This window comes from Cottoperca gobio, chromosome 3, assembly GCF_900634415.1.
Source record: "Cottoperca gobio chromosome 3, fCotGob3.1, whole genome shotgun sequence".
In the NCBI taxonomy this organism is placed as follows: Eukaryota; Metazoa; Chordata; class Actinopteri; order Perciformes; family Bovichtidae; genus Cottoperca; species Cottoperca gobio.
The window spans coordinates 12,156,500-12,179,580 of record NC_041357.1 but is presented as its reverse complement, the minus strand read 5'-3'; the positions used below and the strand labels follow the sequence as shown (position 1 = coordinate 12,179,580).

At 38.1% G+C, this 23,081-nt stretch overlaps 2 protein-coding genes across 6 annotated transcripts in view; one reads left to right on the top strand and one right to left on the bottom strand.

Moving 5' to 3' along the window:
- The first annotated feature begins 340 nt into the window (after positions 1–340).
- On the top strand, positions 341–6,012 carry anp32a (acidic (leucine-rich) nuclear phosphoprotein 32 family, member A). 2 transcript variants are annotated; one of them, XM_029427677.1, is made up of 7 exons: positions 341–631; positions 3,120–3,269; positions 3,352–3,474; positions 3,565–3,763; positions 3,883–3,995; positions 4,082–4,133; positions 4,775–6,012. In XM_029427677.1, exons 1-7 carry the CDS (start codon positions 578–580, stop codon positions 4,840–4,842), a joined length of 759 nt encoding a protein of 252 aa, XP_029283537.1. In that variant the 5' UTR covers positions 341–577; the 3' UTR covers positions 4,843–6,012. The 2 variants fall into 2 exon arrangements, with proteins under 2 accessions (XP_029283537.1, XP_029283529.1); XM_029427669.1 differs by having other exon boundaries at positions 357–631; positions 3,877–3,995.
- coro2ba (coronin, actin binding protein, 2Ba) overlaps positions 5,173–23,081 on the bottom strand; it is a 44,286-nt gene continuing 26,377 nt past the window's right edge. For 3 of the 4 annotated variants that reach the window (XM_029427582.1, XM_029427601.1, XM_029427594.1), the window contains exons 2-12: positions 20,849–21,049; positions 15,501–15,617; positions 14,588–14,737; positions 13,842–14,006; positions 12,148–12,264; positions 11,887–11,991; positions 10,831–10,927; positions 10,431–10,543; positions 9,893–9,983; positions 8,525–8,664; positions 5,300–8,265 (exon numbers count right to left, since the gene is read on the bottom strand). In XM_029427582.1, coding sequence (XP_029283442.1) covers positions 8,131–8,265; positions 8,525–8,664; positions 9,893–9,983; positions 10,431–10,543; positions 10,831–10,927; positions 11,887–11,991; positions 12,148–12,264; positions 13,842–14,006; positions 14,588–14,737; positions 15,501–15,617; positions 20,849–21,049 — 1,431 coding nt within the window. In that variant the 3' untranslated portion in view covers positions 5,300–8,130. Of the gene's footprint in view, positions 8,266–8,524; positions 8,665–9,892; positions 9,984–10,430; positions 10,544–10,830; positions 10,928–11,886; positions 11,992–12,147; positions 12,265–13,841; positions 14,007–14,587; positions 14,738–15,500; positions 15,618–20,848; positions 21,050–23,081 lie in introns of all 4 variants that reach the window. The other variant, XR_003831974.1, reaches the window with a different exon arrangement.

The window sequence follows — 23,081 nt, the reverse complement described above, 5'->3', positions numbered from 1 at the left end:
TTGCATTTCTTCCTGTCATGTTTCAGTTTTGTGTTACATATTATTTACCCACATTTTCTTTTCTTTGCAAGCCCATGATTTTTTATTCTTGATTTGTGAATATTGGGAAGAATGCATTATGTGTATGTTGTTTCACGACTGAATAGAAGCAAACAAAACCCAAGAGCTCTAGATAATAACCAGCTACAAAACAGATGTTCAAGTGAGGTGGATGTTTAATATTCATAATTGTGCACAGACAGACATGTGACGTCCCTCTCATGTGTCATTTATTCAGTGCAAAACATTAAAACATCACATTAGCCATGTAAACTTAAGTTCACAAACAACCAAACTTCGACAACAAAACCCCACCCAGTTTTATAGGGGTGTCTCTATTGGCCTGTGTGTCTGTAGATCCGTTCCCTCTTTATTTGGCTCGTCCCATTGGTCGGCGGTGACGACAATCCCGAGACGTGCTCCCGCCCACCGAGCGGATCAAGTTTGAATGAACAACAGCAGTCTGTTCTAGAGGTGGTAGTTGCATTTGCAGTAAATATTAAAAGTGTGCATCATATCGCGGGTGCGCTGATCAAGGATGGACATGAAGAGAAGAATTCATCTAGAGTTGCGGAACCGCACTCCGTCAGATGTAAGTTGGCCTCGCATCTCGCCGCTAATGTTTCACTCTCAGCTAATGGAGAATCTTTCGTGTGATGTCTTGGCGTGGGGATACAAAGTTTCTTACAAGTTAAATGAGGATGCTAGACGTCGGGTCACATTGTTGCTTTGAGAACATGTTTACAGTCGGCAGGTCGCTGCAGGTACGCTGGTTGAACTTTTGTGCACGTCTTTGATGTGCAGTTTGAGAATGCAGCAGCTTTTCATGCCAGCGTTATAAACAAGGCAAGCAGCACGAGAAGCCATATTTGTAACTTTTCATCTAGGAACGCGCCCCTTTCCCCCCGTTTAAACCCCCGTGTTGTTATGTACTCGTTGTTTGATGTGCTATCTGCATGGTTTGACTGCGAAAGGCAGTTTACATGAACATTTTAAGCCGTGCGCGTGGCGCGTTAAGGATGCGGATGCTCAAAGTCATGACATTATCAATGATGCATAAACATCATAGTCTCGAATGATCGCTTTACAACTGCATCCTACACCTGTAGTTACTCGAGCCGCACAGATGAACTCGTTTATTTCTGCAGGAAGTGCATTCAAACACTGGTGAGCGTGCAGACTACAACTGGAGCCACAGTGCGCACCGATGGCCGAAAGAAAGCGACGTTAGCATGGACCGTAACCGGCCACTCGGCTGGGCGAAGGCATTAAACAAACAGGCATCGTTATTAACTGCTGGGTGTGCGTTCAGCTGTTGTATCGAGACCTTTGTGGTTTTTGACGACATATCCAGCAGCCATAATGAAAACAAATCGTCGAGCCGCGTTGTTGTTGCTCTAGTTTTCCAGAACTAGGACAAGCCGCCATTTTACTGAGAAACAAAGACAATCTGAAATACACCGAATATCCCGTTCATTCGACACAAACGACGAACGATTCATCATACCTTCTTATTAACAGAAGTCTATACACGCCTTCAATCCAATCCGCAACTGTTTAGCACAAGCAACAATGAAACGTTTGCCTGGCAGCTATCTAATCTGCTTCAGCTGCCCCTCCTACTCACAAATGACCCTGTGCACGACTCGTAGGTCTGTTTCTGCCTCCGATTTGTTTTGACTAATCGCTCCGAACCTCACACTTCCCAAGTCTCCCGTCACGTTTTAACTCGGTAACTGGTCACACGTAAACGCCTACAAAGCGCCGCGTGGTGTATGTTTCCACTAGAAGAGTAGCTAAAATGTGCATTTGCGTAATGCACGGAGATCCAATGTATCGCGATAACTAGAGCGTTGAAATGTGTCTCCGGATTATCGATGGACTGTATTAGTGTCATAGTTCCTGTCCTTAGTGCTGATTGGCTGAGTCACGTTCAAAGCCGCGGTAAACTATCCGATAACAGCACACTCGTGACCACATGTCAGTGTATTTATATATCAATGCGCCAAGTCAAACTCAACACTCGCATACACACACTGTAGTAGAGCCTATTGTGCATTAATCAAGGTCTATGTGGATGGAAGAACATTTTATTACCTGTTTACCAGTATTTAACATTGACTCTGCAAAGTAACTAGTGACTAGACATATCAAATAAATGTAGTAGAGCAAAAACTGTAAAAATGTAGTGGACTAAAAGTGTAAAGTAGTCGAACCTAAAATAAAAATACAAGTACAAAAGTACAATAACCTCAAAATTGTACTTAGTACAGTACTTTACTAACCGACTCAATTACTTGCCCCCACTTTTTAGAAGAATGGATAATTTACAAAAAAAATAGCAATACCACACACTAAAAATACTCCCTTTAAATTACAAGTCCTTCTTTCTTTTAGTGTAAAAGTATTATCAGCTAAATGTAACTTAAACTATCAAAAATATAAGGCTACTCATGCTATATATTGCATTTTATTTATTGTATTGTATAATATATAGTAATGGATCATATTGTACATGCTAATGTTATATATTATATGAATACATTATTTTACTGCACAGTAAATAGTAGCTATAGTGGAGTGGAGTAAAAAGTGGCAAAAAAAGAAAGGTAATACTCAAGTAAATTACGCGAGTAAATAAACCACTTTGACTTTGCAGATAAGGTTTTAAGGTTGAATTGGTGTAAATCATCCTATGATTGCTTGCTCCTTATATCAACATTTTATTTAACTTTTTTATTTCTTGTGAGGAGAAGTACTTAAATGAAGCAGTAACTTCCCAAAAGCTGAAACAAAATCAATGTGCTAAATACTACATAACATTTTATTTATTATGCAGACACGGTCATCCAAAGCGACTTACAATAAGTCGTGTCACATTCATCCTCAGTAGGAATAAGAGTTTTTTATCAAAATTGTAAGCATCCCCCCCCCTTAATAAAAGGAAACTTTTATCTTAAAAAGGCTTAAAGTTAATATTCAATTTCTATCCAGACAGAAAGTGAACACATACTTTTCTGTATTTTGAACTATTCTGATATTTAACAAATGCTGGGTGGATATATTTGTTTGTTCCGCAGGTCAAAGAACTTGTTCTAGACAACTGTCGGTCAAATGAAGGAAAGATCGAGGGTCTAACAGACGAATTTGAGGAGCTGGAATTTCTAAGCACAATCAATGTTGGACTGACGACAGTTGCCCTCTTGCCGAAGCTAAATAAACTCAAAAAGGTTGGTGTATTTCTGCACAAAACAAGTCTGTGACTTAAGGCTTCAAGGTTTTGCATATTTTGATTGTTTAATTTATCAACAGCTTGAACTCAGTGATAACAGGATCTCAGGAGGGTTGGAAGTTCTGGCAGCGAAATGCCCCAATCTCACACATCTCAACCTCAGTGGCAACAAGATTAAAGACCTCAGCACAATAGATCCATTGGTAAGTGAAACCTTAAAATACTTGGGAGAAAAAAAGCACAATATACAAAGCAGCTGGCTGTTCATCAACTTTTGATTTTTCATTTGACAGAAAGAATTGGGGACCCTGAAAAGCCTAGATCTGTTTAACTGTGAAGTGACAAACCTGAACGAATACAGAGACAACGTATTCAAGCTACTACCCCAGCTCACGTACCTGGACGGATACGACAAAGACGACAAAGAGGCACCAGATTCTGATGCTGAGGTCTACCCAGAGGGCTTGGATGACGACGACGACGACGAAGACGGTGAGTTTGAGGCTTCACATACCCTTGTGTGTTCTTTCTAGCATCTTTTAAGGTTGGTGATGTTGGTGTTTGAACGTTTGGATAATAATTAACCGCCAACTGGTTTCACCCAGATGTAGATGAGGAGGAGTATGATGAAGATGCAGCACCAGGAGAAGAGGAGGAGGAAGAAGGAGAGGAAGAAGAAGAAGAGGAGAATGAAGAAGAGGAAGAGGAGGACCTCAGTGGAGAGGTGAGAATAAATTAGTATTGCACTCTGTTTATTATTTTTAATTCAGAATTAATTGTACTAACTTTATATTGTGTTTTTTTCAAAAGGAGGAAGAGGAGGAAGATTTGAATGACAAGGAGGCTGACGATGATGCTGAAGGTGAGTAAAGATTTGTCTGACTTTAACGCGGTCTCCATACTACTGCTAAATGTATATAATATATACTTATCTTTATAGTATACAGTTTTTTGCAGTTGGTATACAAGAAATCAACGGCTTAAGTTGTTTTGTATACAACTTTGTTTTTCTACATTCAGTGTTTATCTTTGAGGCCTTCCTTCGGCATAAAGCATTCGCAAAGCCGATTTTATAAAAACAATATATATATATATATATATATATATATATATATATTGTTTTTTGTATATATATCATAAAAAAATAAATATATATATTTTTTATATATTATATATAAATATATTTTATATTTATATATATATATATATATATTTATATATATATATATATATATATATATATTTTATATATATATATATATATATTTTTTTTATTTATTATATATATATATATATATATATTTATTATATATATATATATATATATATATCTCTTCATTGTCCATCACAAAGCGATGTAAACTGATCTTGTAATGTCACCATTTCGTACAGTTTGAGCCAGCATTGTGTGTGTGTGCAAAAACCTGAAGGAGACGTTTAACAGGAGACATTGATTTGCTTCTAATGTTTGCATCTTTTTAAATGTGACTTTTATTTTTGTAGAAGAAGAGCAAGGTCAGAAGAGAAAAAGGGAACTGGATGAAGAAGGGGAGGAGGATGAAGACGATTGAGAGTCCTCTTGAAGCTAAGTTGTCAACTGTTTTAAACTTGTATCTCCCAGTCACTTTCCCAACAACCCCATGTATTTTTCCCCCAGTTTCATATTGCAGTAGGAGTGGTTTTTGTTATTGGCCAGTCAGGTAGACGGGGTTGTCTGGAGAAATACGTTAAATTTATGTACCTTTGATGCTCCCGTGTTACAGTCCACTTTTAACTGCTTCGTGGACAACGATTTTGTAATATCAAATAATAGCAAAGATAAACCTTTTTAAGAAATGTTTTTCTGTTCTCACGTTTGTGTAAGACCAGTTTCTGATGACTTGTGTATTTTAAGACCCCCCCCCCCTTCAAAAGAAAAAAACCCAAAATTAAACAAAAAGAGTGCATGTATAATACATTATAAAGTCAACTACTGGATTTCATGTATGGCTGTCCTCTCTTCGTCTTAAACTTTATTTTTGCATTGAACTTTTTGTTTATGTAAGTTATGTATTTGTAGTGTCACCAGTATGCCAATACTCTCTGCTGTCCTGGTGTGAAACTTCTGTCTGAACATGCACAGTGTGACCCTCACAGGGCATATTTTTAAATCCTAGCAAAAAAATGTCTGCCCTTGTCAAAGCCGCTCCTCCTCCTTAAACCCTCAGCTTTGATAGTTCGGAAATTACGTGTTCTTGTAAATAATGACCAAATCTATTTTTTTGTATTCTCTTTGATGATGGCAGACATTGAACAGACATCTGAGGTGAAACTTTGACTTGTAATAAGATATTAAATATGTATGCTGCTTTTATCTAAAATACGCAGTGTGAAATTTCTTGAATTTGAACATAACTTTGTATGCGTAATCTTTCCATAAAGAGAAATGTTCAACATCAAAACTCATTATTGCTTTTCCCATGTTTTCTTTCTGTGACACACAGGTGGCAATGTTTGAATTTGTGGTGGTAGTGTAGAGAAATACATGAGGTTACAACTGCAACTTATGTGCATCGAAAATGTATTGTTTCAAAGTGTAAACTCTGGAAAACAGTCAGTTATTTGGACTTTGTTTTCACTATTATACGTACTGGTCAAATTGGCCTACCTCAGTGATTTTTCACTCCATGTTAAATCCACTGTCATCAGCCAAATTGTTTCTTTTCCCTCCCATTCACTTCAATAAATCCCTTTTATATATGTTTTTGCGTTTGTGGTCCTTGTGCAACATTGTCCAGTCAAATGTTAAAGTGTTGAACAGGATTCCAGTTTCAGGTCATCAATTATTAATGATGATGGGGAACCACTGAGATGTAATACAGTTTACACTATTGAACAAGACTTACAATCCAAGATCAAGCTAAGCAATTTTAAACTGGGGTGTACTTTGATGTCTAAAACTTTAATCAAGTTCGGTGCCAAACAACTTTGGTGGAACTGTCATGGTAACACTTGTCAAAGCCAAAATGCCATTCAATATCTGTACAAGGAGTTTTTAATCATTTAAAAAACCTTTCTATCTTGTTATTCTGTCTTCTCAAAGATTTATCAAGTAGTAGTTCTCAGTTCACGTACACGAGAAGCCCTGACGTTACACAGCTCCAGTCTATCTTCACCTGCCTCTCCACTGTAGGTGGTCTGTCTCTGGTAGTTCCTTTTCCCACTGCCTACTTTCACTGTAGCTTTCTATTTTTCCTGCAAGAAACAAACACATAAAGCTTTGTAACCTTTACGTCCTCACTACGATGTGATCAGAGAAGACTTGTGACCTTCACTTACTTTTGACATTTTTCCTATGCATGCAGCCGATTAATCTTTTTCCTTTTCTAAGTCCGTTCCGAGCAGAATCGGTAATACATCAAGGCTGAATGTGATCGGGCCTGGATTAAAAGACACATGGCATGTTTAGCAGAACTTGTTACCGGCTTGAACCTCACTGGCATAATAAAGCCAATCAAATATTAATCCAGTGCCCATTTCCCTTGAATTTTAGACTAAAGGAAAAAACTGTTAATTGTTAAAACAAACACATATAAACTGCTACTTAGCCTAAATCTGTTGATGGAACCTGGGAGAAGGATATGCAGATGACCTGGAGTCTCTAGAGCAAAATGACACATCTACAGTTAAGCACATCTCACTCACTAATGGTGATATACTTAGTTTAAAAGGACAGTTATTATTAAAGTTTTCTGCACTGTTTAGGAAAAGGCAAGATTATATTTGTATACCTTATCTGAAGTTATGTTGTTGGAGTCAAAGAACTAATACCATATAAAAGGTACAGTTTCACATAAATCTTGCACCATTTCAACCAGAAACATTCAGCAAACTCTAACAAGCATCACAATCATTACTTGTGCAGCCACATCATACAAAAACAATGGGATTAACAAATATACATGTTATTAGCTAAAACAATAACAAGTGACAAATAAATAATAAGCAAATGTACATTACCCCTCCCCTCCTCAAAACAACAGCCAGCAAAGCTTCCCTTGAGACTATATTGGAGTTTCTCACTATTGAAATAAAGAATAAAATACTAAAAGTGAGTGAACTATCCACTCTCCTTGGGAAGAAAGACTGCTTTTGGGTAGCTATATGTCAGTATTGTGATGTGAATTCATAGCCAGCAACATCTGTCGGTGAGAAAAAAGCAACGGGATAAGCAGCTCTGGGAAAAACATGATCCACTGTCAGTCAGGTGCAAAAATACTTCACGTGTCAGCCATTTTGAGATTATTCTGCAGCTCGCTGCAAACTGTGTCTGCAGCAGGGTGTAAGGCCTTTTAGAAGGAAAATAGGAGCCACTGTGACAGTCTTTTCTTCCAGTTTTTAGATGGTGGTTTGATCATTATCGGAGGATGAGTGTAGGTTCCTTTTTGCGTGGTGATCAAGGTATTGCAACGTGGTTGACAGGTAGGCACAGTGAGACACTCAGGAGGTCTGGCAGAAAATATGCATTAACTGATCACAACACTTGAGTGTGCTAGATCAAGAATAAGTTGTACAAACATATACAATAACTAAATGGATTGAATCACAAACCTTCCATCAACAATCTTATGTTAAGGTGGAAATCCATGAACACTGCCTTGTCTCCATTACTGATCATATTTGTCATTATTACAATATTCCAGTAATTTCACCAGGTAAGACATTATCCAACACATATCATATTATTGTGTGCACTATACAGGGCAGCAGGAATGAAGTTATGATATATCAAAAAAGAGGCGTAGGAGGGCTCAGAAGCTTGTTGGAGGTCAGAGTTGGCGGCAAAGGAAGCAGCTTTGCCAGTCCACGAGGTTGAGAGGTCAGACGTTGTTGGGGCTAACGTTCTTCAGGTTGTTGAGCTCCAGCTCCAGCTGGCGTATTCGCACATCCTTGGTGGTCAGCTCCTCCTTCAGCCGCCGCAATTCATCCTGCTGCCGGAAGAACACCCGCAGGAGCTACGTAAAGAAAAACAACAACTCATGCACGTTACAAATACACAAAGTATAACAATTTGATGTCAATAGAGAAACATTTTTGAATGTAGAGTCATGGAAAAACCCTTACAGCCACTAAAAGAAGTTGAGGCAGATTTGCATTACACAATCACACATTCACACAACATATCACAACTTACTTTTACAATAGAGGAACAACGGTGTAGAGTAATGACAGAAGTGTAAAGGTTAAGATTCACAGCATTAGTTCTTCACATACCTCGTTCTCTGTCCTGGGTGGTATGTTCTCCAGCAGGTCAATCCCATTCACTACGACACTCTTCTTTTCCTTCACTGGTGCCTTGAACACTAATTGGTGTGGCCGCTGGTAACCCTCCTTCAGGGATATCAAGACTGGGTCTGTTTGCACAAAATCATGTGAAAACCAACACAAAAGCACAGACAGGCTTAAAGACTCAGTTCACACATCAGAAATACATATTCTTCCTCTTAGCTGTAGTGCCATTTATCAATCCAAATTGTTTTGTTTTGTTTTGCAGTATGTTGGAGATTGCCTTCTCTCCAATATAATGGAACTAGATGGCGCAGAAGGTAGCGTGCATGTACTCGTAGACGAGAGGCTTGTGCTCACTCGTTGGCGGGTGTACTTCGATAGAAAGAAAACAGCTCTGACATGCAACTGTTGACAACAAGATGTGTGGATTATCTTGAGTAACCAGGTCATGATTTCTAGAAAGAGACATTGCTGTGGAGATTATTAAATGTATCTTTATTTGGTGCGTTGAGCATCACAAGCCATTTAGTTCCATTATATTCAAGAGAAGGCAGATCTCTGCAGCCGTTATCTCAAACACTCGTCAACTCACACCAAAGCAATATAATTAGATAAATAGCACTACAGGTAAGAGGATTCTTTTTATTTTGGGTTGGAATGTCCCTTTAAGCCCTTACAGATCACCAGATTAATCTGTTGTTGCTCCGTGTTAGTCTTCAGCTTGGTGTGTCTAACACTGATATTTTTATAACATGTGGAAAGACCATAAGTGTAAGTTGTCAACTTACTAGAATCTGTAGTGTTTCTCATGAAATGCTTCAATGGCTTTCTAAAGTTTGGTAAGCATTAGATGATTTCCACAGAGGTAACATTGAAGAAGGTAATGCTCACTGTCTGTCGGCCTTTGTTATGATGTTTACTAAATGAGAGCAGACAGAAGAATGGAAGTGATGTTTCCTAAAAACACTGTCGTCTACTGGATGTAATTTAAAGGCCGTAAGAAATGCAAATCAGAGTTCAAGTTGTATGATCTTGATTCAAAGGAATACAAGCCACACAAAGAAAATAAAAGAAGGAAATCAAGACACAGTGATTGAATGTGACTGTCTTTCATCACCATGCTTTACTGTAGCTTTGTTTTGAAATATATGTCATGCCTAAGAAATGACTTCCAGCACATCACATGACCAAATGCAGGCTGATATGTCGTTATTCGATTAAGATCTTTGTCTAACATCGTTTGTATTTGGCTTTAAAGTGGCTTCTGTTAAAAGATTGTTTCATAAACCACCAGAGGAGCATTAACCAACCAACCAACCAAACAACCCAGTGTGTGTCTAAAGTGTTGTTTACCTCTATTAATGCCACTCAGCCATTCACTTGCAGACAGCGCAGGTTCAGTTCCTGCCGTCATGGGGTAGATGTCCTCCTGGTATGTGTCCGACTGTAAACCAGGAAACATACATTCTTGTTTTATTGATTAGATTTGGCATCGATTTCATGTTTCAAAGCATAACATGTAACCTCTCTGTAAGGGTTTGAAAAGACTCTTTATCCACAGCAATGCCTTGAGCGAGCACTTTGTCACTTACTGGCTCTTTACTTTCTGTTTTGCTAGAAACCACCAACACATTTGTTCTCAAGTCAAGTCAGTAAATTAAAAATGACCTTTTTACATTCAGATTCATTACCTTTCCTTGTTCGCTCTCAGCTCTGATGAATTAGCTGTGTATTTCTGCTCATTACATACCATAATACTGTATGTCCAAGAGTTTCCAAGAGAGGTTGATTAAAGTCAGATGGCTCTTTAACTGATTGTGTGCTGGATAAATGTGACATGATGAGGGAACAGCGTAGAATCAGTTAATTCCATTATTTCATTCCCACTCACTCTTCTCGGCACAATCATTGAAATGGGTTCGATCAAACCCTTCAGGGTGACGAGCTTGTAGAAGCGGTACACCTCGCAAGCTCCCACATTCAGCCCGTGCTTTGGCATCACACCTGCAGACAAGAACAGGAACGTGAGGTGACCAAATAAAAATCCCTTCACAGAATCCATGGCCAACTGGAGTCACATCAACCACAGAAAAATATCAACCTGCTGCAATATGACAGCAAGTTAGTGGAGCTCATGAAGCTACACTGAGGGAATGTATTTTCCTTCAATGAATTTCATCCGTTCAGCCATGCAAGGAGTAAATCCCACCTCCCATCCCTAGAAACATCCAGTGAAGTGGATCTGCTCTCAGCAGGAGAGATCATATATTGCCCGTCAACAAATGACTTACCGAGTCCTTTCTGTGGGGCCGGGGACCGGAACTCCATTAGGTATTGTAAGTACGGCTTCTCTGTGGTAATCTCAAAGTAACGGATGTTGCCGTCCCCCTGCCAAGGCACCAGAATGTGGCTGTTACACTACAGTTTAAGAAGGAGCTCTTCAAACTTTCAACCACGTCACGTTTTTGGTGCGATGCTTTCAATTCCCAGAATAAACTGTGCAGTCTTAGATTTAAATAATTATTTAAATGTTTTGCTTACAATTTTAAATAACTGAAGTAAGTTTCAAATTAAGGGAAGGTATTGAAGATGAGAAAAGTAAAAGTGAATATCTTGTTTAAAATACTTATTAATAACATAAAACCATACAGCACAGTGGTTTGTGCCAGTGCAGCAAAGTGTGGGCAATGTGCAACTTTGCAACTTATGATGTTTCAAAGTGTGAAGTCTTAAATATTTCATTCTTTTATCAACAATTTTTATAATGTGAGTGATATTCTGCAAACTGCTCTCAGAGAACATGAACTGACGTAGATTGAAACAAGTCATCAAGTATGGCCAGTGCAAAATAACTTGGTGTCAGATATAAGGCATACAAATAAACATTATTAAATACATATTTGACACTGGAACGTAGAATTGATCTCATTTTGTTTCGACTTTGACCTGTTTGTTACCTCTTTTTTTAAGGAGGCACTTCCTGCACCTTTACATTTTCTTGTTAATATCATGCATATCAGTCTAATTATTTATTCTTGCAAATTATGTATATATGCTCTGGTAACTTAAAAAAGGGGCATTATTGACCTTTGTAGCTTATTACTTTGTTTGGTAATTGCCATATCACATTTGTACTGATTGCCTATACCCTTATAACCTAGTCAGATAAATTCATTCAAATTAAAACCCTCAATATGCTGTACAGTTGTTCATTTGATAGATTTTATAGTCGGACACATTGACAAAATGTCAGATGTTCAATAAGGATCTGAATGAGGTAGATCTGAAAATATTTCAGTCCTTCAAAATAATTTCCTTGTTGTGATCCAGTAGGAGTCAGTGCTGACCTTGCCTGCCAGGTACAACATGTGTGTGTCAGCATCATAGAAGGGAAACAACAGTCCTGAGAGGCCGTCTATGTCCTCCTCCACAATTGGCATGGACAAATCCTCCTAGGAAGAGAAACACACACACACACACACACACACACACACACACACACACACACACACACACACACACACACACATAAAGGGAATTAAACACAAACACTCGCGCTCCACCCGCTCTGACTTATATGCATGAGCCATATGGAGGTGTTGTCTGACCTGATCCCAGAGAGCGATCTGCCGGGTGTTCCAGCGCGACACCCCTGTGGTGAGCAGTCGCTTCATGTTGCCCAGGAACACCACTCGGTTCACGCGGTGGTTCTTATAACTGGCTTGCTGGTGGAGCAGCACACAATGACAGAGCTTTAATGGTACATGCACCAGCTCGGAAAAATGATCTTTTATATTATCAGTATTTATTCTTGTGACTATTACATTGTTGTGACAGTAGAGAGAAAAGAAACAAAACAATTGTTATGATTATTTAGAGTAGGAGACCACCCAGGTGGCACAGGCTCTATAATGGGGAATCCTTCAATATTTTAATGGCATAAAGTAAGATTTTAATTATTTCATACAGTTTTTAGTTATTCTAAACACTTTGCATACCTGCATGAATATTATTACATCTCATTTACTAAAACAACAACAGCCTCTGTTGGAATCTTTGAAAGTAAATCTGTATTTCATGATTTGTCCCTTTTACTGCCTCCTCTGCTCCTCCTGCTGCCTGGTCTTGATCACATCCACTTGGTGCAGCACACATGGGTCTAATCAGAAACCATTTCATGGTGATCAGGCTGCAAGATCACCACGGTCAAACACTAAGTGCTTGGGATGTGGTGTTGACAAGCTGTAGTATTTATTTTTGTTTTATTTAACAGCAGTAAGGATTAAGTAAACCACAGTCTATAGATAAATATTAATTTGACCAACATTTTGGCTTTAACTTTTGAATTTGTGATCTCATAGAGCTGCTGGAGAGCCAAAGAGACAATATGGCCAAAATATTGTGTGTGGTCAAATCCCAAAACCGTCAACATCAATCGGCTGCTACAGCCACTCTTATAGTTTCAGGCTTTCCACAAAATTTTGGATCCTGGCTGCAGGGATTTGCTCCCAATCAACCGCAAGAGCGTTAGTGAGGTCAGCCACTGATGTGTGATGGGGTCAACGTCAAGGATCTATGCAGGCCACTCAGCCAGGCATTGACATGCTGAAATAGGACAGTGCCCCCCCCCCCCAAGCTTTTGTCACAAAGCAGGAAGTATTGCTTAAAATATCACATTATGCTGTAGCATTAAGATTTCCCTTAATTTGAACAAAGGGGCGCAACACATATCTAGACTAAAAGTATACAAACATACACACACTTTCATAGTAAACTTGTCAGCTGCTAATATATGGATATTTATTATTTGTATTTGTATAATCGATTCTGATTGGTCAATTGAGGCATTCTACAGTCTGTTGTTTCTGTACTGCAGACTGCTGCTATGAATAACACACATTTGCTATGGACACAGTTCTGACCATAGACTCTGAAGCTGTAACCTTTTACATCAATAACATCATTTCAAGCCAATATTTTATGTCAAATGATTGATTTCTTTAGTAAGTAGCCGTGTAATAAGCGGATTCATATACAGCCAGCTGGTCATTATTGCATCACCCTGTCTGGATTCATTTCACAATAATGAGCAGCTCGCTGCACTATAATTTTAAAATCATGTGGTAAATGAGAGGTTCAGTAGATGTGAAACATATCATCATTATTATTCAAATGTGATATAGTGTGTAGGACACACAATTCATTTCCTCAGTAGAATCAGTTGTATTAAAGGATTTTTTAAACAGAAACAGTTCTTCCCTCAATGTGCACGCTCCCATACAAATAGCCCCCTCCCGCTGACCTGAAGGACGGTCCCGGAGCGCGGCTCAATGACACGCAGCTTCTTGTCTTTGCAGCTGGTGGCCAGCAGGCTACCGTCTGTGTTGAAGGACATGCTGAGGATGACGTCAGTGTGGCAGTCAATCATTTTCACCGGCTCTCCGATCTCCAGGTTCCAGATCAGGATCTGACATCAGGAGGGATTGTTTGGGTGGAGCTGTTAAATGGCTGTGGTGCTTGATTCACTAATGTGATTATATTGCGATCTCATTTTACATTACATTACAGTTCATTTAGCTGATGCTTTTGTCCAAAGCGTCGTACAAAAAGTGCAAACAATCATGGGGATACAACTCCGAACAGCAAGAATCTTGTAAGTACAATAGCTTCAAATAGGTACAATCGTAGTAGTGAACACTGTCTTCAAATAAGCCAGTTTGATTTATTTTTGTGTGCTAGTACTAACACATCAGACAGTAGTCGCTGCTGATATCCAAAGTTAAATAAGAAGAATGTCTCAAGGTTGCAAATAGCCTAAATGTCCCAACTCTGTTCTTTTGAAATCACTAATTTAGTGTCATCTTTACAATCTATCTGACCAAAACCCAGAAATATTTTATGTACCGTGATATAGAAAGGTATGAAGTTCTCACATTTAGGAAGCTAGAACCACCAAATAGATCTCATTTGTGGTTAATAAATGTCTTATATAAATACACTAAAGTAATTGATTATTCCAAGACAATGTTGGAAAATAAAAAGTGGTACCTTGTAGTCGTAGCCAGCGCTGAAGAGGATGCCGCTGCTGGTGGGGTGCCACTCGATCACACCCACCCGTCTGCTGTGGCCATACAGCTCCAGCACTGCCTCCGTCATGTTGTGCCTCAGACCGCCCTCTGGGATCTCCCATACTCGCACCTGCCACGTTAACATAAACACAGTAAATATAAAGGAATATACAGTGTGTGATCATATAGCACACACATGCACATTATGTTTATAGAACAGGTCGACTTTTCCTTAATATGAGCTCTACGCTACAATCATGAAGACGCAGCTAGAGATCTGTCAGATCAAAAATAGCACATGCTATCAATGCATCCATTTTGCATTAGGATTAGACTGGATTACAGTTATAGTTAGAGGCTCTGTGTTGGACCAGAGGAGATTATCTGTGAAAGTGAAAGTACTATGCAGGACACTACCATGGCTTTACTATAGAGTAATGTAAAGGGCATACATGTTCTTAGTATATGCAACATCAGAGATTAAGAGTAATAGTGATTTAGATTTAATATTGTGTCCAATAGAATTTATGTAGTCAGTTACTGAACAGCTAGTGGATTTGTGACTTGCTCAAAGGCATTTCACATCCGTCATTTTCCATTTTTAGGCCACTGGCTCACAATAACAACCGCAGCAGTAGCAGCTGGCAGGCAGAATCCAATCACAAGCTTGTGTCCAGTACAAACTCTCTGAATCACAAACCCTCTGGCCATAATGACTTGATGACCTCTTTGCCAGCGTGTGTCAACCTCAGCATCTAATAAATTCATGCTTTCACAGATACAGTATGTTTTTTACATCTTCAAAGTCTCACAGTACTATTACACTCTATAATCATCCTGAGCCTACCTTGTAAAAAACAGACATTAACAATAAAAGAAAGAGGGTCACTTACCGAGGTGTCCTCGGAGCAAGATGCTACGATGTTTTCAAAGAAGGGATTCCACTTGATATCCAGCACATTGCCTTGGTGGCCACACACTTTTGGGTAATGAGAGTCCAGGCGGCCGGACTGCAACAGAGTGACATTATTATTATTATTATTATTATTATTATTTTACATTTCATTTTTATGTTTTAGCACGTTGGGGAAATTAATGAAAATATGAGCATATGTTACGCTCTATTGTATGTGAGCCATAAATAAGAGAAAAATAACATATTTTTTCCAAGACCTAATAAATAGTGATACAAATGATACAAAAGTAATTTATTAATTGTATTTGCTACTAAACAGAAATAATTCATCTGTATTATATTGAGAACATTAATGAACAAAAGTATTATTTTCTTTTATTGATGAAAGATTAATATAACATAATAAAAATGAAACCACATCAGTGAGATGATAAATCACATATAACACAAAACAGACCTGGTTATTGTACAGGGACGTCTGAGGCACATTACTGTTATTGCAATAACCCTCAGAGTCCACAGAGGGGCAGTGGCTCATAACAACAGATGACAGAAACCTCTAAATGTCGGTCATGTTGTCATGAATGTTTGATGTCACTTCAATCCACTGACCTATTTTTTTATTTCCTCAGAGATTTGTTTAGGAGCGTCGGGTCATGCCTCAGTGAAATCCTAGTGTGTGTGTGTGTGTGTGTGTGTGTGTGTGTGTGTGTGTGTGTGTGTGTGTGTGTGTGTGTGTGTGTGCGTGTGTCTGTGTTTACATGCACTGTCCTCACTGAACCCTGAAGATTCACTCCAGATGCGTTATCAAGCCTTAACAAAGTTGACTATATTATAATCAAATATAATATAGAACTACAATGAAATGTTATTAACAACAATTCTGCTCCTTAACCCTCAGAGAAACAATTAAATATTGCCTTTTAAAACTGGCCCCTTGCACTCCTCCCCACTAAAAGCTATGCATTTCATTTAAATAAAGCTGGAGGCAAAAATGTGAAATACAATCATATAGTAAGACTTGGGGTCAAAATATTTTTGTGTATGTATATGAATGGTAAATTGAATTATCAGCTGGTGTTTACCCATATTGATCAATATTAAATTGCTATTGACACCAAGCTAACATGTTAGATAGCTATCATATTCATATAAATATATTCTCAGCACCATACAAACTATATACAGAATATATAAATATATACACAAAAAGCAAGCAGATCAATAACTACTTTTTGAATGTCAATGTCAATTGTAGCTAATCCAATAAAAAGCAACAAGCAGAAAAGAAAATGCCAAAAAGGTTTTCCAAAGTTACTGAAGGATCTGCTAACAAGATAAGAACACATGCCAAAACCAAAAGAGACTAATGTCTACCAAACTTTGACACCAGTGAAGTGGGACAATAATTCAGCCAATAAAAAAGGAAAGGAAAATACCAGACATACAGAATGATTCATAAACATAACTAACGTGATTTAGCATTGACAGCTCTTTTACATCTCTCTCCTGTAATTCTCTGGTAACTTTGGACCACAATAGGTTTTCATTACACTTACATGGAAACTCAAATGTGTGCACATGTACATGGACAAGCCAGGCTAATGCCAAGTTTTGAAGAAGCGTTAGCTTTTTCTATAAATGGGAGGTTTAAACATGGCCTCAAAACATTAATAACATGGGACCTAAATGACTCCTTATTAAGGTGGAACTAATTACCAGCAAAGTAATAATGTCTGTTGGGAACCATAAGGTCTGGGGGGACCAGGAGGTATTATGAGGAAATCAGAAATTGAAATGGAGCATGATATAAATAAAAAAATACGATGAAGAGTGAAAGAATAGTGCTGCTAACGATTATCTGGGTGAGTGGCAGGAAAGAGACATATCTACATTCGTCCTCATTGTCTTTCTGCAGCTCTTTTCCTCAGACGAGCAATTCTGGAGACGCACAGCTGTGCAGGCAAGAACATGCTAAGTCATGCTTATTAAGTGGAATTGATATCTTGCTGATGTGTTATGTTATCACATGTGAATGGTCCTATCCAATGTATGCTGTTGGTGCTTTCGTATTGTATGCACGAGCAGCATGGCCTGCAGTGTCTGACTCTACAGTAGAGTTGTTTATAATGACTTCACGGTGATAGCTTAACTTAATGTTCATAATAAAACATTGTGAAATAACGTCCGTTACTAATGAATATGAGCATTGTGGAGAATATGTTAGAATATATATACTGTATATATATATATATATATATATATATATAAGATAGTAGGCTACTGGTGAAACGGAAACAAAGCAAAACCAGCAGTTAAAATAAATGTTTTATTTATTGCAATTATTTAAGCTGGCTGCAGTTTGTGAAATGGTCTTTTGATCTATAATGTCAGAAAATATCATAGAGTCTTAAGTGACGTCTACAAATTTCTATTATTTTACCGACATTTCCGTATAAGAGTAGTAGCAATGGTCGCTGTTATTCAAAAAGCACCACACCCACTGCACTCTCTTTCTTTGTCTGAGGTGTTTGGGACCTTATGTCTCGATTTCTGGGCCGGTTTGTGTACCAGGTGGTGCCAGCGGTAGTCCTTCCGCTTGCTAGAGGCATTGTCTGGGAGCAACCATATGGCTGTCTCACCGGCTGTCATGGTAATATGTCTGTGGTGCCCACACCTCGCCATTAGCCAAACCCACTACAGATTAGTTTGAATTTCAAATGGAGAAGCAGGAGGAGCTCATTAAGAAAGTTCACAAGCGTAAGAGGGCCTTGTATACTTATTTTTTTATTTCCAACCTCAAACATCTGAAAGTCTTTCTTGTCATTTTCCTACCTGTTCTCAGTGATCTCATGTACATGGACTCCACAGACAGTCACACAGCTCACATTTTGAAGAATGTGCATTGCATAAAATACCTTAACAAATGCACTGTAAATGAATGTCATCACATTTCTGTGTCTTCGGAGGTGACTGCTCATTTAAATTACATTTTAACATCACAAAGAAGTGACCACTTACCTTTAATAGATTAATAAATAATTTAAACTAATAAAACTGTTTAACACCATCTTTTAAGCATAAACTCATTAAATATTTTACTGTTCATCCTTTTGTCTTATACAAGGGATCACTCAAGGTTTGTTGAGTTGTTGTTTAGCGCAGAGGATTCTGCATGAAACAGCAGCCATCATCCCACAGAAGCTGCCATCTGTGCTGCTGCTGCTGCTGCTGAATATGAGAAATGCAATTTCTGACCTCGTCAACTCAGCAGAAACCAGAGGAAATGCTCAAGTGCAATACTTTGACGAGGAGGAAACGATCAAGTTATGCTCTGTAAACGGGTCATGGATAGAGTCATTGTACAGCATAAAAATACCAAGGTAAAATATGAGGTTCAGTTAAAGAATTATGAGCTACTGTAGATGATGTGCAATAGGTATATAAAATAACCACCATCATTTCCTTTTTATCATCAACAAATAGTCTTTTTCTAATATGCACTGTATGTGATATGACTCATAAGACTGTTCTCTACATGACTGGACTGACCTGTACACCTGCCACTGCCACATAACATCTATTAATGTCTTTCTCGGTAAGTCCTGTATGTTTTATTTAAATGATAGTATATAAATAAAGTCACCTTGTAGTCACATGTGAAACCAGCAGATATCACCTTCTCTTTCTATCTTTGCAAGTCACCTTTTTATATCTTCTTCATCTTCTTCATAAACAAAAGCTCAAAACAAAGTGAGTTTCATAAATAAAGCGCGCTGTATCTTAACTGCCCAGAGACCTCAGAGTATTACCTGCAGCACCACCAATTTTAAAAGCCATATCTGAGGTATCAGTGTAGGTTGATGAAATGAAAAACACCTTAAATTACTTTTTATCAAGTGATGACGAGAGCTCTTGTTATGTGCTCTGCTGTTTTGTATATACAATGATACAGCAGGACAACAGTGGACAAAGTTTACTTACTGTTACTTTATGACTTCAGATCTAAGGAAAGTCATTTAAAAAAGGATTGTCTCCGGTCTTTACAGCAGATATCTTATAATCTAAATGTCTTTTTCCATGACTGAACACCATAGCTCATGATGATGTAAAGTACAATGTAGGTCTCCCTGCTTCACATGGCAGAACTGCTCAGCTTACTGAATACTTCTTCTGCCTGATAACAGCCTGACAGCCAAGAGCTTTTCAAGTACTTTGGCAAAGTCACTCTTAAAGAAGCAAAGCACTTTATGGTCTCTCAGACCCACACTGTGAACTACAAAGTGGAGTGAGAGGCAAACTACATCATAGCTTTGTGGAAACAATAACACTCATATTAGTACTGCACAGTTCATAATACATAAAGAAATATACCAATGATCAGCATCACATAGGAAACACTTGCTGAATATATGAGCACCTCATTTATAAAAGGATCAATAGCAACATTTAGAAACTATTCTATAGTGTCCACATCAAACCCAACATCACCGCCACATATAGTATATATATATATAAAGTGTGAGCAAACACATTTTCAGTTGGATGCAGTTCTTCGAAAATTGAGTGGTCACTAAAGTGTTAGATGATTTATCACTTTACTATCTGCATAATACCTTTAAAATGTGCGACTGCCCGGCTTATCTTCCACATTACAATCTGCAATACTGTTGTATAATGAATAATTCAGCTAAAGCAGAAGAGCAGAATGTATTTGCTGAATGTGAAGAGAATTCTCAGTAAAAACAAATAAAAAAGCTTTCACACTTTCCATTACACCATTCCCCTTTTGTCTGGTTTATTGGAAATACCAGTATGCTGGAAATCCTACCCTGTTGCAACTTTGTCTTAAAGTTCTGGCTTGAGGATTTATGGCTGACGTGCTCTGCAGATCAAAGACAAAATGATGGTTTAAACCCTAAACTAATATATCTTAATACACCTCAACTTCCAAAATGCTTTGACTCACGGTGAGTCACTCAAGCTATGATTGTTTACTAAACAAAATGTACATTTTGATTAACATACCAATGCCCAAATACTCTGAGAGAACTAACAACAAATGAGCATTTTAGCACACGATAAATAATAAAGCATCACATATCTCTTCACTAAAGCGTACAGTATAGTAGATTAAGAACTTCAGAGGTCTCCAAAGAGGGAAAGACCCCGTTAATCTTTGACCCTGCATGGTCAGCATAACTTAAATAGTGTTTTTTTCCATTTCTATATGTTTCTTGTCTATGGACAAATATACCAAAGCACATTCCTGTGAAAACCTACTTCTGATAACAACAAGCAGCAAATTAAGAGTGTGGCAGTTACCTGGGGCACAGGTATAACAATGAAGGAGCCCCCGCCGGAACTCTCCGTGACGACTGCCAGGAACTTGGAGTTGACGGCACAGAAGTGGTTGTCATGGACGTTCTTGGTGATGGGGATACCGTCGAAGCAGTGCTCCCGGTTGCCTACTTTTCCGTAGACATTTCGAAACTTGGAGCTTCGGTAGGTTGGACGCCATGACATCTGAGGGAAATACACAAATGAGTTTAAGTTTCATTCCTTTGCAGAACATCCTTATAGATTACTTGAGGTTCTTCATTAGGGCTGCGACTAATAATCATTATTATAATTGATTATTAATTAGTCTTATTGTTTTGAATTGTTAATCATCGGTCGATAAAATGTCAGAAAATGTTGAAAAAAGGGCCTTCCCAATTTCCCACAGCGCCCACTGTGACATATTGCTTGTTTTGTCTGAGCCCAAAACACAAACACATTCAATTAATTGCATCCTACAGAATATAGTTTTACCACAAAGGATAACAGATAACAGATAAAGTATTTTGTATATTCCAATATAAATGAGTTAAACTAAAGGTTTGCTTTAGATGACACCTCTGCTTTTGTACTGTTCGGTGTGTCCAGTGTAACACATAGAGTAGTGATTTTGACATTGTGTTTAGGCAGAAGAGATTAACATTAAGCAAAGCTGGTAATGTAACACCATAAAAATATGTATCTTTATTTTTTTAATATTGTTTGGAACTTGACATGATGATATAATACAGACAGAATCAATGAAGCCTAATGTCAAAGTCCCATCTACACAACTATCTGTGCAGACATGATAACTGTCACACAGTTGGTGGAAATCGTCCAAATTGGTCATAGGTGTGAGACTTTTGAATGGTGAAAACTGTTCATGTTGCCTTAGTGATTAATGTGTCAAGAAAAAAAAGTAATAGTAAAGACATTTCTTTCAAATAACATAATCTCAGAAAAAGACAGCTGTATAAACCAAAATGACATATTACATTATGTCTTGTTGTTAGTAACTCTATTTTGGCTCACATGGATCTTGTATAACAGAAAAGCAGCCTTTGTTTGCAGCCACTACACATAACAAAAGAGAAGAAGTGGTTACGTTCGACTCAAGAAGCTTCTTTTGTTTGTCACTCCACCACAAGAATGTATTGATGGAGCTTGAATGTTTGGCATGAGCTGGCTCTGTACAACGACTCAAAGGTTGATCCAGTCACAGGAAGTGGATGTCAAATGCCCTTTGTCCCATAAGGAAAGACGCTGGTGTCATTTATTGCTAATGAATGTGGCTACATTCTGGGAAATCTTCTGAAACCGGATCTGTTTATGAGTATAAATCCCAGTCACACTTCTGAGGGACCAGATCAGTTCACAACAGGAACTGGCAGGACAGGATTTAGGACTCTTGTCAGATCAGTAGCAGCATTGCAGGATGACATCAGGCAATCCTCTATTCAGCATTGTTCTTGGGATGTAGAGGGCAACTGGTGGGAGTGGTGTACACATGCAAATAGAAACATCCTCAAACCATGTGGCTGCTATTGTCTTTCCCCGTCCCTTTCTGTCCAATCCAATCCAGTAGGCTTCAATAATGTGGCTGATCACTTTGCCCTCACTTCAGCACTCAAATGCAGCAGCTGTAGTGACCCTGCAGCAGTATTACAGTACCACTGCTATTACAGTGTCACAGCAGTTTTTTTGTGTTTTTGAATTTTACATATGGTGACGAAACTTATATACGTAGTCGAAATAATTACAAGTAAACTTCTGCTATTTTACTCTTCTATTAAATTCCAGAGGGAACATTTGTTATTTTAACTCCACTACATTTCCCTGACAGCTTATTAATAATAGTCACTATTTCAGATTAAGATTTTAAATTATTACAGTTTTAGTGGCTATTGGTGAACTATCAAAATCAAACAAACTTGAAACCAAATGGTGAATCATGTACATCTGAAGGACATGTACGTGGGCAAAAAGGGTACATTGGTAATACAGATGTTTCTGTTTTCTTGTGGTTTATTTATCCTAAGCAAGCAAACAAAGAACAGAGAAATCATGGCTCCTCCTGCCTCTCTTGCTTTGGTAAAAAAAACAAAAAAACATATACATACATGCAAACATAAAGTGCTGTCAAATACTTGCAAAACAAAGAACAGCAAAAGGAAAATAATGTCTATAAAAAGAGAATATCTTAAATAAATCATACAGTCAAATGTCTTTTTAAATC